This window comes from Aquarana catesbeiana, linkage group LG13 (assembly GCF_042186555.1).
Source record: "Aquarana catesbeiana isolate 2022-GZ linkage group LG13, ASM4218655v1, whole genome shotgun sequence".
NCBI classification, from domain to species: Eukaryota; Metazoa; Chordata; class Amphibia; order Anura; family Ranidae; genus Aquarana; species Aquarana catesbeiana.
The window spans coordinates 121,907,680-121,925,846 of NC_133336.1; the positions used below are offsets into that span (position 1 = coordinate 121,907,680).

The window sequence follows — 18,167 nt, forward strand, 5'->3', positions numbered from 1 at the left end:
AAATGCGCCCATTTATTGACGACTGTAAAAATCACCTATTTTTATTTTACAAGCTGTCAGTAGATTTAATGACTGTTGGCAACCCTGACCTGAGCATTTCATTGGTTAATTCTATACTACCCATTTGTTTTTTATCTCATCCAGCAGCTTTCTAATTTTTCCATAGGGAAACTTTGTGTGTGAATCTGTGATGCTACAAATTGTTAGCATTTTAAGATTATGTATGTGCTTTGCCAAAGCCCAACTAAACTTTGTTTAACCACTTTTCTAACAGAGCTGTTTTTACATTTTTTGCACACATATCAAAATCTGCTTTTTTAGAAAATTAACCCCTTTGCTGCCAGAGCAGTTTTTGTGATTTCTTTTTTTGCACACGTTTAAAAAATCGCTTTAAGCTTGAAGCTCATACAAAGGTTTATAAAGCACAACATGTCAGTAAAAAATGCACTAAAAGTAAAAAAAAAAAAAAAAAAAAAGCAATACATTACCCAATTTTTGGTAAAATATAAAAGATGAGGCTGGACTTTTTACAAAATGGCTGAATTCCTGGAATTCAGCTTTAACCCTGAATAACAGACCTAGAATTATTGCTCTCTCTCTGGCATGCATGACTATATGTAATGTGTAGTGCAATCAATGTTTTTGTGCGGAGAATATGTTTAATCTAAGGGCTCTTTCACACGGAGGATCCGTATGTCCGTTTTTCATCCTTCCGTTTTCGGATGAAAAACGGACATACATGTATCCCTATGGAGCGTCAGATGTCAGCGGTGACATGTCTGCTGACATCCGACCCGCTCCGATCCGAAAAGTGTAACGGAGGAAAACCCTACTTTTCCATCTGTTTTCGGATCGGGTGACGACGAACTCTACGGTCCGTCGTCATCCGATCCCCCATAGGGGAGAGCGGCGCTCTGACAGGTCCGTCGCTGCACAGTGTGCAGCGACGGACCTGTCATCTTCCTGCTCAGTGGGGATCGGCGGAGCGATCCCCGCTGAGCAAGGGTGTGTTCACGGGCGGATCATCACTGATCCGCCCCGTGTGAAAGAGCCCTAAGAGAACAAAAAAAAGGAGGGGGGTGAATATTGATGATAATAAGGGGAGGGGAGGGGAGGGGAAAAAAGGCCATGAATATCTACAAAGACATCAGGAGGCGACATAAGCTGATGAGAGGATCCTAGAGCAACCCGCCAGACTAAAGTGCAGTGGAAGTAAAAGTATCAAAGTTAGATGAGTACTGGAAATGTTTCCAGACAGTCCAAAAGAGATTGTGAGGGTCAGATTTATCTTTGTCCTAGGCTATCCTATTCTCTAAGGATTTGAGTTGATTCATTTTAAAATCCCAAGCCGCTAAGGTTGATGGATCAGATTGGCACCAGCATATGGCAATCACAGACCGAGCTGCAGTCCAGAAAAATCGAATCAGACTCTTTGTGATCTGTTTGTAGGACAAAACCGTGAGCTTGGGCTGGTTGGGGTATGTATCCCCCACCAGGTCAGCGAACAATTGCATTATCTCTTCCCAAAAAAAATGCATGGGCAAGTGCCCCATATATGAGTCATAGTGCCAGGAGCCTGCAAATAGCGCCAACATAAGTCAGGGATGGTAGAATCAATTTTATGAAGAATGGAAGGGCAGAGATGCCACCTGGAGCATATACAATAATTTCATTCTTGGGCAATGGAAGATGCTGAATTTTAGGCCACTCCATTTCATCTGCCGGTGTATTAATTTCCCGGTCCTACATTTTTTTTTTTTTTTTTAATTAATAATTTTTTCCATCACATAGGAGACAAAAAATTCCCCTATGTGATACACTTTTTGGTGACAGGATCTTTTTCATAAGACATCGGGGCAGAATTGACACACCCTACATACTAGCATGATCAATACTGCTGTATCTTTGTATCACAGCATATTATTCTTTTTTTTATGCTTGGCCTGCATCTGATATTTTATCTGTTGTTTTAATTGCTTGAACAATAAAGATGTAAAAGATTTGTTTTTCTGCTAAATATAGCTTTTTGTGTATATGGTGCCGTTAAAGTCCCACACAACCATAGTAAAGGGTTTCCTATGCACTATTTTGGGATGTTGCCACAAAGGATAGTCACAGGAAATTTACTGGAAATATGCGATAGATAAACTGGACTTAGACAATTTTTTAAACTTGTGCAAAAAAACAGCTCTGACTTTAAAGGGTTAAACTGGGGGTCCAATTGGGCATTAATGATTTCTTCCCAAATCATTTATTTTTTTGGTTTATGGCGGAGAGTAATTAAATAATAAAGAAAATGATTTCACCAAAAATGAAATCAATCTCTGGCTAGACTTCTTATATGAATGCACTATTTTGTCCAGTGGTTGTAATTAAGATCTTTAATTTTGTGTTTTTGTTTTGTGGTACCAGTGTTGCTAAAGTATTCATATGTATAACAGAATATGATGCAGAATAAAATTTGCTTAGTTTTAGGCAAAATTAAAAATAAGACGTGTACTTACTTTATCCTTGACTACGAATGTGAACATACAGTACATTATTTGTCAGTCTTTGTATCCACTTATGTTCATGTCTTTGTTTTGTTTGAACTAAAGAGAGGTCCTCAAATGCCATTGATCTTCCTTTATGTTGTGGACACCTGTATGGATGATGAAGATCTTCAGGCTCTGAAAGAATCCATGCAAATGTCTCTTAGCCTGCTGCCTGCAACTGCTTTGGTGGGACTCATCACGTTTGGCCGCATGGTCCATGTACATGAACTGGGCTGTGAAGGCATCTCTAAAAGCTACGTTTTCCGTGGAACCAAAGATCTATCTGCAAAACAACTTCAGGTGAGTGATTACAATCGGTTGTCATTACCTGTTTAAGGCTTTTGCTCTTTTTTGCCATGTTAAAGTGGTTCTAAAGGCTCAAGTTTTTTCACCTTAATGCATCCTATGCTTTTAACCACTTCAATACAGGGAACGTATACACCTTCCTGTCCAGACCAATTTTCAGCTTTCAGCGTTGTCACACTTTGAATGCCAATTGCGTGGTCATACAACAACACTGTACCCAAACTAAGTTTTTATCATTTTGTTCCCACAAATAGAGCTTTCTTTTGGTGGTATTTGATCACCTCTGGGATTTTTATTTTATGCTAAACAAATAAAAAAAAGACCGAAAATTTTGAAAAAAAGTTTTTTTTTGTTTCTGTTACAAAACATTATAAATAAGTTTTCTCCTTCACTGATTGCCACTGATGGGGCTGCACTGACGGGCACTGATAAGACGGCACCGATGAGGTGGCACTGATGGGCACTGATAGGTGGCACTGATGTACACTAATTGATGGTACGGATGGATGCGAATCAGTGCCAAACAATGCCTGCCAATCAGTGATGCCCATTGTGGGCACTGATTGGCATCCATTGTGGACACTGATTGGCATCCCAATCTAGGTGGTCTAGGGTGGCATACCTGGTGGTGACACCCCTGGTCGTCCTAGTGGCGTCCCTGGTGGTCCAGTGTGGGCAGCCCCCCCCCCTCGGATAATCAATCAGCACAGACCCCCCCGTCATAGGAGCAGCCGATCTGCTTTCCTCTTCTCGCGTCTGACAGACGCGAGTGAGGAAAAGCCGATCAACGGCTCTTCCTGTTTACACTGTGATCAGCCGTGATTGGACACGGCTGATCAGGTGGTAAAGAGTCCCATCAGAGACTCTTTACCTAGATCGGTGTTGTGGTGTGTCAGACTGACACACCGCAACAATGATCACTGCGATGCGCGTCCCCGGGGGCACGCAGGGGCTTGATATCCTGGTGACATCATGTGACGTCCGGTCAGGATATTGAAACCACTTTGCCGCTGTCATTTTGCTATATGGTGGGCGGCAAGTGGTTAAGGTAAACCTTCTGGGTGCAGCTTACCCCCAGCCCCCCTGATATTTAAGCCCCATCTCGATCCAGCAATGTGCATGAGAGCAGCGGTTCTCCCGGGTCTCACTCTCCTCATTGGCTCACACAGCAGCAGGAGCCATTGGCAGCATTGCTGCTCTCAATCACAGCCAGTGAGCCAATGAGGAGAGAGTAGGGGGATGGGGCCAAGCCATGCTCTGTGTGTGAATAAACACCCAGTGCAGCTTGGGAGCGAGCCTGCTTGAGTGCCTCCATAGCAAGAGGCTATGAGCAAAGGGCACTCGGCAGGGGGGAGAAGCCAGGAGCGGCAAAAAGAAGAGGATCGGGGCTGCTTTGTGCAAAACCATTACGCAGAGCAGGTAAATATGACATATTTAGAAAAAGAAAACCATGCTAGGGCCCAAAATCATAAAGTAATCATCGGCTGCTAGCACTATACCTAAATACACAGTGCCAAATTTTGTTATACAAAAGCGCAGTGCTACGAAATACCACAAACGTGAATAATATAGGTGCAAAAATAGTTACCGTATATGTTGCCTCCACAGCGACCACATTTAAAATACATGAATCCAAGCCAAATATGTATAAAAACCAATATATGTAAAAACAATGTGTGTTAAAAACAATATCATGCATAAAGTCCCAATGAAGAGCCAAGAGGATAGTGATCTTCTCTGAAAACACCACAGGACAGAAGTGGATCCCCAAAAGCCGTGCAGGTCCTGAGGGATCAGTAGTACGCACTGGCTCAGCGTTGCACATGCATTGATCCCTCAGGACCTGCACGGCCGGGTGTATGATGGATTCATCGGTGCCCAGGGTATATAATACCATACAAAGTATTTCTCCCTCAGCGCTCATGCAAAAAAAATATGATTAAATAAAAATATATATAGCTGCTACTTTAAAAATGTAAACTGTATAAAAAAATATGGTAAAAAAACCTAAGTCTTTTAAACATTAGCAGCGCTTAAGAAGTTCATATGTGAAATAAAATACAAATAAAGATGAAAAGTTCCACTTGTGTCTTAATTGTGTACAGCAGGGTGTGGGGTGGTAGCTGATCCGTTTATAAAGAATATTGAACACCAACTCTCTGCTGATCAAAATCCCAGATAAATCCTTCACCACATTGCTTTTATGGGAATCCCCTATAGGTAATTCACTTACCAGAAGGTGATGGGTTAACAGCGTGCCTTTCACTGGTTAAATATCGACGGACTTAGTTCACTCAAATAGGACTGGATCCGTGAATGGATATTTAGATAGCTGTCAGCGCACTCTGCATACTTCCATCTAAATTAAGCTCGTAACGAGCGAAGAAATAGAAGTGCCCATAGCGTAATCCAGTAAGTTAAAATACTTTTATTTAAAAAAACAAAGTGGTCCCATATAGATGTACACTTACAATGTATCAAAATAATATAAGCATGTATCATAGATCGTTGAGTCCCGGTACACCTTATTACCGCTGAAAGCGGTATTCCTGGGTAAGGTATCATAGAAGATCAACGGCGTGGGTACTGGTAGTTAAATTCCAGTATATATCCCATAGTTTGTAGACACCATAACTTTTGTGCAAACCAATCAATATACGCTTATTGGGATTTACATGTAGCAGAATAGCAAAAAAATAATAAAATCCAGTGGTGATCAAATGCCACCAAAATATAGCTGTGTTCTGTGTTCCTCCTTGCTGATCAGCAGGTGCGGGCAGACATCCATTTGCTGGCATCTGCTGATCAGTTTGTGCTGTGCCTAATCCTTGCACAGCTGGTGCGCCCCCTACCCGGATGTGCTGGATCACATACACAGGTGAGCCACTCTCCTACGTGATGCAGTGGTTATAAAAGAAGCAAGCTTTCAGGATGTTTTTAGGTCTTTTCAGGTTTTATACAATTCTTTAAAGCCCCCCCCCCCAAAAAAGATTAAGTTAGGAGATTAATTTCAGTCAATAAAGAGCATTACTTAACCTTTCTGCATTAATAGAAAAATAGGAATTACAGCTGTTAAATCTGTATTTGCTGGGGCTCTATGATCCCTCCTATAGCTAATAATGGGATATTTTTCCTAGTGCTAGGGTATTGGTAACATGGTTTCCGCTAATGGAGGTTAGATGACTATATTTACTGGTAGGCATGTGACTGGCTGTTAAAGAGAGGCAGGGCATTGTTTTCAGCATGGGTATTGTAACCAGGCATCTGTGAGACTAGAATGAAGGGTGCCCACTCACTCCCACATGAGAAGTGTTCTGTTGTTTCCAGTTAGGAATGTATACTAAAGGTAAGCTTTACTGGTTCCTTTGTCACATTCATTTGAGCTAATTAGTCCATATTAGACAGTCAGACTGTTCCGAACAGGGAGGCTGTAGAGCCCTTAACTTGATCCACTTGGCCCGCTCCCGGGACATCCCTATGCTGCTGATTTCAGCGGACACGGAGAAGGCCTTTGACCAGGTCAATTGGCTCTTTCTTAAACGGATCCTGAGACAGTATTGGTCTGGGAGCCAATCTGTGCACTTGGGTAGATGAAATATATTCTCATCCAACAGCTACAGTCAAGGCTAACAATGCTTTTCATTAAGCAAGGGCACTAGACAGGGATGCCCCCTATCACCCCTGATTTTTGTAGTCTTATGCCGCGTACACACGGTCGGACTTTTCGTCTACAAAAGTCCGACAGCCTGTCCGACAGACTTCCTGCGGACTTTCGGCGGACTTGCAGCAGACTTTCTAACGAACGGACTTGCCTACACACGACCACACAAAAGTCCGACGGATTCGTACGTGATGACGTACACCGGACTAAAATAAGGAAGTTCATAGCCAGTAGCCAATAGCTGCCCTAGCATGGGTTTTTGTCCGTCGGACTAGCACACAGACGAGCGGATTTCGGGGTCCGTCGTAGTTACGACGTAAAGATTTGAAGCATGTTTCAAATCTAAAGTCCGTCGGATTTGAGGCTGAAAAAGTCTGCTGAAAGTCCGGAGAAGCCCACACACGATCGGATTACCAGCCAGCTTTAGTCCGTCGGCGTCCGTTGGACTTTTGTAGACGAAAAGTCCGACCGTGTGTACGCGGCATTAGTCTTAAAGCCCTTTTATGTAGAATCAGGGCCAATCCGAATATCAGAGGTCTTCAGGGTGGAGTCACACATCATAAGGTGGTGGCCTATTTTGACGACCTACTCTTCTTTTTTGCAAGCCCAGACATAACCATCCCCAGCCTTCTTCTTTAGTTGCAACACTATGCAGAACTATCAAACTATAAAATCAATGTCCATAAGTCAGAGGCTCTAAATATTAATTTGACCCCTGCAGCTCTTCACCGAATTCAGACTAATTTTCCCTTTTCTTGGGCCCAGAAGAAAATTAAATACTTGGGCGTATACCTTACACCATCTTTGTCAGAGATATTTAAAGAGAATTTTCTTCCATAGTTAACATCAACCAGGATAGATCTGAAACTCTGCCACCAGCAAACGTTTACCTGGTTCGGATGTAACAGCATTCTGAAAATGACAGTTCTACCAAGACTTCTTTACCTTTTACAAACCCTCCTAGTGGCCATTCCACGCTCTTTCCTTCACACAACTAATATGGAATTACTGAACTTTTTATGGGGCCACAAAACCAAGCGTATTTCATACCGACTTCTTACTCTGCCCAAGGAGAGAGGGGAAATTGGCTTCCTGGATACCTTTTACGTATTACTATGCAATCCATATGTCCCGTACTTTAGATTGGATCAAACATAAGTCAGAAAAGGGATGGGTAGGCCTGGCAGTCTAAACCTCTTCTGTTAGAGGTGAAACATCATGCTATGATGGGTACTAGAGTGGCAGTAGTGGCCAAAACTAACTGCCTAGGATCCGCTCAGCAGACTGTTAATCTCATGTCTCCTATAATTGGTGCTCAAGAATTTATTCCAGGCTTGGAGGATATAAGATTCAAAGACTTTCTTTTGACCAACCAATTCCGAGTTCAACATTTTCTGACAGGAGGCAGATGGAGGTCCATTTCGGAGATCTCAGCCCCTTTAGATTCATGGAGAGCCATGCAAATATGCCATTTCTTAACCACCATCAGATTGAGTAGAGTGAACCATAGTGAGATTTCTCAGTTCAAGCAGCTTTGTCCAGAATTCCCTATGCGCCATACGCTTTTAATGTCCTATTCTCTGATTTCCAAACCACCGGAGGACTTTGTTCCTCCCCTCCTTCAGAAATGGGAGTGAGACTTAGACATGGTTCTAACCCTTGCGTAGAGGGATCGGGTTCTTTACTTTGCCCACCGGTCTTCCCTGTCCAGCTGATACCAGGAAGCAGGATATAAACGTTTCACCCGCTGGTATAGGACCCCTGTACTCCTCCATAGGTTCCTCCCCACTGTTTCTCCATTGTGTTGGCGATGCCAAAAAGAACCAGGCATGTTGTTGCATAACTTTTGGTCGTGCCCTAGCGTACAACCCTTTTGGGAAGATGTCAGATGCCTGATTCATAAGCTTACTGATCTATCTCTGGAGATGCTCCCAGAGACATTTTTACTAAACCTCACCCCACTTTCGAGACAGGTCCAAGAGATCCCTCCTGATGCACCTGCGTAATGCGGCCAAGGTGTGCATCCCACAGAAATGGAAACACACTGACTCCCTGTCGTTTGGTCAATGGATAGCTGTGGTTAACGAGATCAATGATATGGAACACCTAACAGCGGCCATGAAACGCAAGAAGGAAAAATTCTGCAAAACGTGTTATTATTGGCACGACTTTCAGTGTTTACGAGATTATGCTTCGTACCTATCTCCTTGATTTGTATGGGCTCAGGCACAGTACTGATTGTTCTGTATCCTTTGGCTACTTGGGGGAGCACCAGCCCCTGCACCAATTCCTTGCTTTTCCTCTTCCCTTTTCTTTTTTCGCAATCATTCCTCCCTGATCCCCTTCTATGTCCTAATTTAGGTTTTATAGAAAATAATTTAAAAAAACACGCTCTTATGGCTTAAGCTTGAATGGGTCTTACCCCTGTTTACACACTAGTATTACATGTTCCTACATTGTATGTTCTAGGGGCCTTGTTCGGAACTAACATTTTCCATGTAATTGGATTCCCAATGGTAACAGAATTAAACAAGATGACATGGTTCCAAATATGAATTTACATATTTCATTGTTTATTACTGTTAAATGCTTTGTGAAGGTTTCTGATCCGCCGTTTTTGTTCACTTCTATACGCCGTGTGAAATGTGACACCCCCTTTACTCTAAGCCCTTGGAGGACCGAAATGTGCCATCTGACGTCACTTCCTGTTCTCAGGCATAAACAAAGGATTTTTTTTCGCTTTTTAAGGTAAATGAGAGATCTGGGGTCTTTTTGACTCCAGATCTATCAATAAAGAGGACCTGTCATGCATATTTCTATCAGAAGGGATATTTAGATTCCTCTTTATAGGAATAAAAGTGATCAAAAAAAATATAAAAATAAAGGGGCAGTCTAAAAATAGCAAGTAAAGTAAATAAGAAAAAAACGCACCCGCATATGTAAACGGTGTTCAAACCACACACGTGAGGAATCGCTGCAATCGTTAGAGCAAGAGCAATAATTCTTGTGCAAGAACTCCTCTGTAACTCTAAAGAGGTAACCTGTAAAAAATTTTAACGTGTCGCCTATGGAGTTTAAGTACCATAGTTTGTCGCCATTCCACGAGTGTGCGCAATTTTAAAGCATGCTATGTTAGGTATCTATTTACTCTCCGTAACATCATCTTTGACATTATACAAAAAAATTGGGCTGACTTTGCTGTTTTTTTTATTCATTAAAGTATATTTTTCTTTCCAAAAAATTGCGTTTGAAAGGCTGCTGCGCACAAATACAGTGTGACCTAAAATATTGCAACAACTGCCATTTTATTCTCTAGGGTCTCTGCTAAAAAATTTGATATATATATATATATATATATATATATATATATATATATATATATATATATATATATATATATATAATATGTTTGGGTGTTCTAAGTAATTTTCTATCAAAAAATACTGATTTTTACCTGTAAACAACAAATGTCAGAAAAAGGCCTGGTCTTAAAGTGGCTAGAGTCTGGGCCTGGTGGGATAAGCAGTACAATCTACGGGCAGTTGCTACTAAAATGTGCCATCCGATTTTCATTCCATGAAGCAACAAACCACTGGATGGTGCCAAACCAATGTATGGGAAGATCCTATAACGACAAATACATATGAAATGCATATTAATCTACATAAAATATATATGCCCACATGAGTTGGTGCTGCCAAGTCCAAGGAGTCCTGGAAATGCAAACGCACAAAAGAGAACCTCAGCAAAGAATTAATATTCTTTTGGGCCTTTCACAACAGTTGGGATCTCACGTACATTTGATGGGTCTTCCCACAGACCACATCTCATCTAGTTACTCATACAATTTTATGTGACTCGCACCATATATCCACAACCACATTGTGTGGCTATCGGTTGCTATAAGCTGCACACATCTGAGTGCTCTGAGGGTCTCTTTTCTCCAATTTTCATTCCACCATCCAACATGGCAACCACTGATATATTTCACAAATTTATACCTGTTGCTTGTGAAGCGCTTGGCAGGGGTTGAAACCACCTGCCAATCTCCTAAAACTGCCTCAGTAAGAATTTTTGCGATACAGCACTGCCTTATTTTAACTGACAATTGTGCGATCGTGCGACGTTGTACCCAAACAAAATTGATGTCCTTTTTTTCCCATATATAGAGCTTTCTTTTGGTGATATTCGATCACCTCTGCAGTTTTCAATCTTTGCGCTATAAACGAAAAAAAGAGCATCAATGTTGAAAAAAATATATTTTTTTTACTTTCTGCTATAAAACATATCCAATAAAAATATGTCAAAAATTTAATTTCTTCATCAATTTAGGCCAATTTGTATTCTGCTACGTATTTTTAGTAAATAAAATCCAAATTAGTGTATATTGATTGGTTTGCGCAAAAGTTATCGCATCTACAAACTATGAGAAAGTTTTAGGGACTTTTTTTAAAACTAGTAATGGCAGCGATCAGTGATTTTTAGCAGGATTGCAACATTGCGGCGGACAAATTGAAAACTAAGTGACAGCGATCAGTGCTAAAAAAAAAAAAAAAAAAAAATGCACTGATCACTGTATAAATTACACTGGTAGGGAAGGGCTTAACATCAGGGGCAATCAAATGGTTAAATGTGTTCCCTGGGTGTGTTTATTAACTGTGTCGGGGATGCTGACACTGGACAAAGAGAGAGCTCTGTGTTCCTGATTTCTAGGAATCACAGATCTCTCTCTCTTTCTGTGGCAGAACGACCGCCGTTCTGTCATTGCCGAGAATGGTCACAGGTGGCCAGCAGCTGCCTCGGCCCCGCTGATTGGCTCCCGCTGTGTCCAATCACACCGGGAGCCAGTCACGCGCCCTAGACCTTGGAGCGTGGACAGCGTACAGGTACGTTATTTCGTGCAGCCGGGCCGCCCTGCCGCAGTATATGTGCGGTGGGCGGTCCGGAATTGCTTAATAGGGTATACGTTCAGCTGTCTATCAGGCATTGGTTTCAGAATGATTGAATGTCATTTTGTTTTGCAGGAAATGTTATCACTTACAAAGACTCCTACTGCTCAGCCAGGACGTGGACCACAGATTCAGCAGCCCCCTCCATCAAACAGGTATGGGCAGTACAATGCCAAGAGATAGAGACCTGAAATTCAGCTGTGATTGAGCAGTGGTTATTGGAGAAGTTTTTTAATTCCAATTTTCTCAGTCATATTCCCCCTTTACACAGGCGTTTCTGTTCTGTGGGACCCGCTTGCTCAGCGGGGGGACTGCTCCGCTGATCGCCGCTGAGCAAGCGGATGACAGGTCTGTCTCCGCTTACTAAACAGAGCTCTTCTCTTTGGGAAAATCAGATGAAAACGGACCGCTTGTCTGTCTTCATCTGATTATATCCAATCCGCCAGATGGATGGAAAATAGGACCTCCATCCATCTGGTTTTGGCGGAGAGGATCGGAGAGCAGCAAATGTTAGCGGACATGTCACCGCTGACATCCACCACTTTATAGAGGAGAATGGAGCGTCCGATCAGGTCCGCCTGAAAAACTGACAGGCGGACCTGATCGGACAGCCCTTGTGAAAGCACCCTTATAGTAAAGATAAAGGTAAATATTTATTTTTTAATGGTTTTTGTAATGACATTTTTGAAACTGTGTTGTGTGATTGTCAGAGTTTTACAATGCCTCATGGGACATGTAGTTATGCAACAGCTGGAGGGCCGTAGTTTGGAGATCCCTGGCCCAGGCGATCTGAGCACAAGTGGGAGCAGGTCAAACCTAGGTATGGTACAAATATATTGGGGGGGGGGGGGGGTTAGGAGGAGGAGGAAGGACAGAACTTCCCCTTTTGGCTGAAGTTCCACTTTAAGGCTGGGTTCACTCCCAGCGGGGGTCCGGTACGTCTCTATTCACCGCTTCAGGTCCGATTTCAGCCTGAATTTTTGGCTGAATTCTGACCTGAAATGGACCAAAAGATGCACAGGGCTCCTGTGCAGTTTGCACCGGAGCCGCTGTGGAGATGTGTGAACCGACTCCATAGAGAGCCGGTCACAATCCCCTCCTATGTGAATTGGATGCTGGGAAACCCCCATCCAATTCGCATAAGTGTGAACCCAGCCTTAGTGTTTTTTATTGTCTTTGTTCTGTCAGCTGTTTTGTCTAATATTCCTCTGTTTTTTGTTCCAGTAATGTTTATTATCTTATGAATTTTGGATAATGATAAAGTTCAGTCTAAAGCTGACCATACATTATACAATTTTAATATTACATTTCCTTTAGATTCACCTTCAACTATGTAGTGCAAGGGCCTGCCTGATTGCATACAAATCGAAAGTGTTTAGGTTTGACCTCATATTATATGGTTTTGGTAAATCTAAAGGAAAATTGTACAAGAAAATTTTGTAATGTATGATGTACAGTGCCTTGAAATAGTATTCATACCCCTTGAAATTTTCCACATTTTATCATGTTGCAACCAAAAATGTAAATATATATTTTATTGGGATTTATTTATGTGATAGACCAAAATAAAAGTGGCACATAAGTGTGAAGTGGAAGGAAAATGATAAATGATTTTCAAAATTTTGTGAAAAGTGTGGCGTGCATTTGTATTCAGCCCCCCTGAGTCAATACGTTGCAATCGTTGCAATTACAGCTGCAAGTCTTTTTGGGTATGTCTCTATCATCTTGGCACATCTAGAGAGTGAAGAAGTGCCTGATACCTTGCACTACTATGTGCACACACATGGACTATGTGAAAGAAATGTATAAATTGAACCAAAAAGAGATCTAAAATAAAGAGAAAACCTCAAGTGAATATATGTGTATGGGTTTGCTGCTGAACAACTGCTAGTGTTTTAATTGATTGTAAGCAGTGATAAAAAATTAGATACTGTATGTGGTACAGCCCTCCCCACTAGTACTGCATAGTAAAACACACTAATGCCCCGTACACACGGTCGGATTTTCCGATGGACAATGTCCGATCGGAGCGCGTTGTCGGAAATTCCGACCGTGTGTGGGCGCCATCGGACATTTTCCATCGGATTTTCCGACACACAAAGTTGGACAGCAGGAGATAAAATTTTCCGACAACAAAATCCGATCGCGTCAATTCCGACCGTGTGTGGCCTGTTCCGACGCACAAAGTGCCACGCATGTTTAGAAGAAATTCCGACACGGGACAGCTCGTTCTGGTAAATTTAGCGTTCGCAATGGATACAGCACTTTCGTCACGCTGCAATGTAAAAAATGGTTTAATACAGCGCACTCTCTTCTTCTTTATAATGTGACAAGAATTAAGTAGTTTTGCTGCTCATATTCACACACACTTCTCACAAACTTTTATTTGTGTTTTTTTAGTGGGATTCCCTCAATATATTGTTATTAGTTGTCACATCTGACAGTTTTATATTTTTTATGTTTTTTTTTTTTTGTTTTTAAGCCTTTTTTTTTCTTTAATGTTTGGATTTTTTCCAAGGCTGGTCTTTGTTCAATGTTATTTTTATTTTTACTCCAGAATATTTTTGTGTGTGTTTTGTGTGGCAAGTTACCCCAACACCATTGATATCTTTTATTATTTAATCTCAAGGAGATTGTTTGTTGTTGGTGTCCCTTGTTCATTTCACATTGTATATTTGAAATGTACCTGAATCCTCACAAACTGTCATTTTTGAAGTAAAACACATAGGAGAGTATAATTCAAAACAAAAATCCTTTATTAAGGGATCAGAACCAAACAAAGAGGGAGGCAACACTGGATCAACAGGAGAAATTAGCGAAGCCTGGGACCCCCACGGCAGACATCAATTCTTCAACATCAAAATTGGTGGCCTGAGGAGTCCATGTGTAAGGGAGTGCAGTCTGGTCCGGGATTCGCAGAGATCCGGATAGCAGCACATGACATCTGTGTCCCCAGGCTGTGGTACCACAAGAGGCTGCATTTTTTGGCCGACCAGACTGGACCCAGGGCAATCACTGTCTGGTCTTCCTTTCACACTTCCTTCCGGGCTGTGGCTGTGCAGTTGGAGATGTGGCAGGAGGAGGAGTAGGACCTGGAGGAGGAGGAGGACTGGGGGGACCTGGAGGAGGACTGGGGGGACCTGGAGGAGGACTGGGGGGACCTGGAGGAGGACTGGGGGGACCTGGAGGAGGACTGGGGGGACCTGGAGGAGGACTGGGGGGACCTGGAGGAGGACTGGGAGGACCTGGAGGAGGACTGGGAGGACCTGGAGGAGAGGGAGGAGGAGGAGGACCATCCCAAAGCTGTGTGTGAGGTGTAATTTGGCCCCTCATACCTTTCTCCAGAGCCTCTGATATGAGGGCCTCACACATGGCTTTTTGGCCCTCCTCCATCCTCTGCATTTTATATGCTATGAAGGCAGCAATGTTCTCCTGCCTGGTGTGTGGTGCTCCCAGGACCTCTGTAGCCCTCCAAAAGAATCTGATAGCCGCCTCCTCTAGGGCACTCGTCCTACTGCCACTTTCTCTTTTCAGGGGGGGTGGAGGGACCTGCAGATCAGCCAGCCGGCTCGGCCCGGCCACCTCCTGGCTGAGACTTCCCTGTGTATGAAAAAGGGACATAGTTGTAATGTTTTGCATCATCAATCACAATCCTAAATTAGTACTCCAAACTAACATCTAGTTAACATCATTGATTGGACAAGCAGAAATATTTAGAGGAATGCTATACCTGGCTCAATCTGGGCTCCTCCACATGCGGCCTGGAAGGCCCAGGTTGGGCATCAGAAGCCTCAGCCGGGGGGGAAGGCAGCGTGGAAGGAAGACTGGAGAGGGATGGCCTGGGTTCAGTCTGGCCTGCCAGAAAGTACAGCCTATCGTAGTACAACATCCTGGGGACATAGATGTCACCTGCTGCTCCGGATCTCTGTGAATCCAGGACTTTCTTGCGCTCCCTCAGATATGTGCTCCTCAGGCCACCAATGAAAATCTTTAAATAAGTGATGTCTGCCGTGGGGATCACCTGCTTCACAATTTCACACAATTGCTCCAGTGCTGCCTTCCTCTTTGCTTGGTTCTTGAAATGGGGGTGGGTAATCTCCCACAGACAGGGCAGCTCACTTAGCATATCAATGAATAGTGACATGAAGTCAGTATCTCTCATTAAGATATCCATGTTCACTGCAAGACACAACACAAGACAAAGCCTAATGTCAGACAAAACTCTCCTAATCTTGTTACAATATAGGCCTCAATCTAGAAGCAGTATAGGCACAAGTTTGTCTCTTACCTTCGTTCTTACGATCGGCGCGTCCAATGCTCCTTCCTCCGCTCACAGATCGTACGTAATACGCACGCGTGTTACGCTTTATACACACTGCGCGTGCGTGTAACTCCGCCCGCCCCTGACGTTCTTTCTAGTGTATTACCCGCCCCTTTTCGTTCGGCGCAGTGGGTGAAGAGCATGATGTCAGAGTTACAGCAGGTGCATGCTAATTATAGCAACGAGGAGGAGGAGGAGGAAAGGCCGGATCCAGGCACGTCCCGATCCAGAAGGAGACGTTTTAAGGCCACAAATATGTCGTTTGGGGAGATGTTGGAGATGGTACACATCATGAGGAAGTCCGACTATGACGGAAAATATGGGCCTTACCCCAACCCCAACATCCGAAAGGCAAAAATCATTGGTAAAGTGGTCAGGAGTCTAGAGCGGAATTTCGGGGTACGAAGGTCTAAAGATCAGCTCAGGAAGCGGTGGTCGGACCTGAAGTTGAGAGAGCCAGAGCAGTACCGAAAGATCCGGAGAGTGCTGCAAAAAAGTAAGTAGTTGTGCTGTGTTCCTATTCTTTCTGTCTTTATTACGTTCGTTCTGCTCCATATGCTTTTATTAATTGTAACGTTTAAAAGGGCAACTTTAATGTTCATGGGCCCATTATTCGTTCGTATCAAACATTTTTATTTCGGCCTCTAGAACACCATTGTTTAGGCCATATGCATTTTCACACATTTTTTGGGGCCTACTTGGATGCCAAAGATTTGTTTGTGTAGATGGGTTTGTTACTAGAATGAAATGACAACTAGATTGTGTGTAAAGAGAGGACACTGAGCAGCTGTTTTCACATCTGGACACTGGAGCACAAGTGTGGGACCCCAGAACACCATTTTTATTAGGGGGCACATAGGTGCTCCAGTGTATACTATAGGGGGGTCTCCATCTGTGAAGCTTGTACCAAACAGGTAAAGTATTGCAGCTTGACAAAGGGCAATAAAAAAAATATACATCTTGGAACTCGGCTAAAATAGACAATTGTACCCCACTTCCAAGCAATGTTTCCTATTTCTAGTTCTGCCATCAAATATCTGTGTGCTAATTATACCATTTTTGTTTTACATAGGGGAGAAAAGACTCGGAGGACAGCCCTCATCCGAGGAGACCACAGACTCCCCCACCTATGGAAGAAGGTGAAATACCCCCAAACGAAGAAGAAGAGCAGGAGGAAGAAGAAGACGTGGTGGAGATTGGCACCACAACAGGTGAGTGTCTGCGACCACAGGCTCAGGTAAAAGAGATGGATGGTGGCAGATTTTTGAGACCTTTTTTTTGTTCTTTATCTCTTTTTAGGTGATCGTGATGTGAGGGATCCTGAACGCTTTACTTCAGAAAGTGCCCAGATACTTATCGGGGAGATCATGGGGTGTAATCTCCAATTGCAAAACATCCAGAACCAAATCAGTGATGTTATTAAAAAAAATAATAACATCATTGATGTTTTGGGGCGAATTTAAACCCCACAAAATCACCTGTTTTATTAATGTGGTCCAATCTTCCAAAAATGTTTAAAATGTTTAGAAAAGCCAAATTTGGAGGATGCACACAGTGTGCCAACATGTGCTATCTGCCATCACGGGAGATCAATGGACGCGTTTTGGGGGTGCAACACCTTCCTCAATTATAAAGTCGCATTGAGGAAAGGCTTTCTCCCCCAAAACACGTCCCTTGATCCCCCCTGATGGCAGATAGCACATGTTGCCATTCGTAAATTGGTGTGCATCTTCCAAATTTGGCTTTTCCAGGGGTGATTTCCCCCCATCTGAACGCTAGATCAAACCCAGTTCCTAAATACTGATGTCTGATCTAGCCTTCAGGTTTTACCTAATGTGAACTTTGTAAGTTCAAGTTTTTTGGCTTTCTTGTTGGTTTTACACAGGCCTGTTTTATCTGAAATGGATATTTTGATTTTTCATAATGCTACTGCAAACATTGTTATACAACAAACATGTTGGTTTGTTTTAAAAACCTTTGGTAAATGCGCATGTGATTGTGCAGGTATAAAAAAGTGCCTTACTCAAGAATGTGTGGATTATTGTCTCAACACTACAACACTTTTGGGGTGATGTAATTGTTGTTTTATGCACAAATGGGGGTTATTTCCTAAGGGCAAATCCTCTTTGCACTACAAGTGCAGGTTCAGTGCAGTTGCAAGTGCACTTGTAGTGAAATGTGTTTTTGCATTTAGGAAGTACCAGCCAACACTGTTTTTTATAAGGTTACCCAATCACGACATTTTCTGCACTCAACACATTTCTGTCAGGGTCAGCTAAAACAAACACAAGCAGTAAATGTCCACCAAGAATTTCTTTTGGTTGTTTTTTATTTGAAAAAGGTGTCACAGATTGTCTGGCATATTGATAGCCCCCCTACCCGCAAAGAACTCCAGG

At 42.7% G+C, this 18,167-nt stretch overlaps 1 protein-coding gene across 2 annotated transcripts in view; it reads left to right on the plus strand.

Annotated features, from left to right (window-relative positions):
• Window positions 1-18,167, plus strand: part of SEC23A (SEC23 homolog A, COPII coat complex component) — a 248,004-nt gene that overhangs the window by 18,440 nt on the left and 211,397 nt on the right. For both annotated transcript variants that reach the window (XM_073609690.1, XM_073609691.1), the window contains exons 5-6: window positions 2,598-2,834; window positions 11,526-11,605. In XM_073609690.1, coding sequence (XP_073465791.1) covers window positions 2,598-2,834; window positions 11,526-11,605 — 317 coding nt within the window. The remainder of the gene's footprint in view (window positions 1-2,597; window positions 2,835-11,525; window positions 11,606-18,167) is intronic.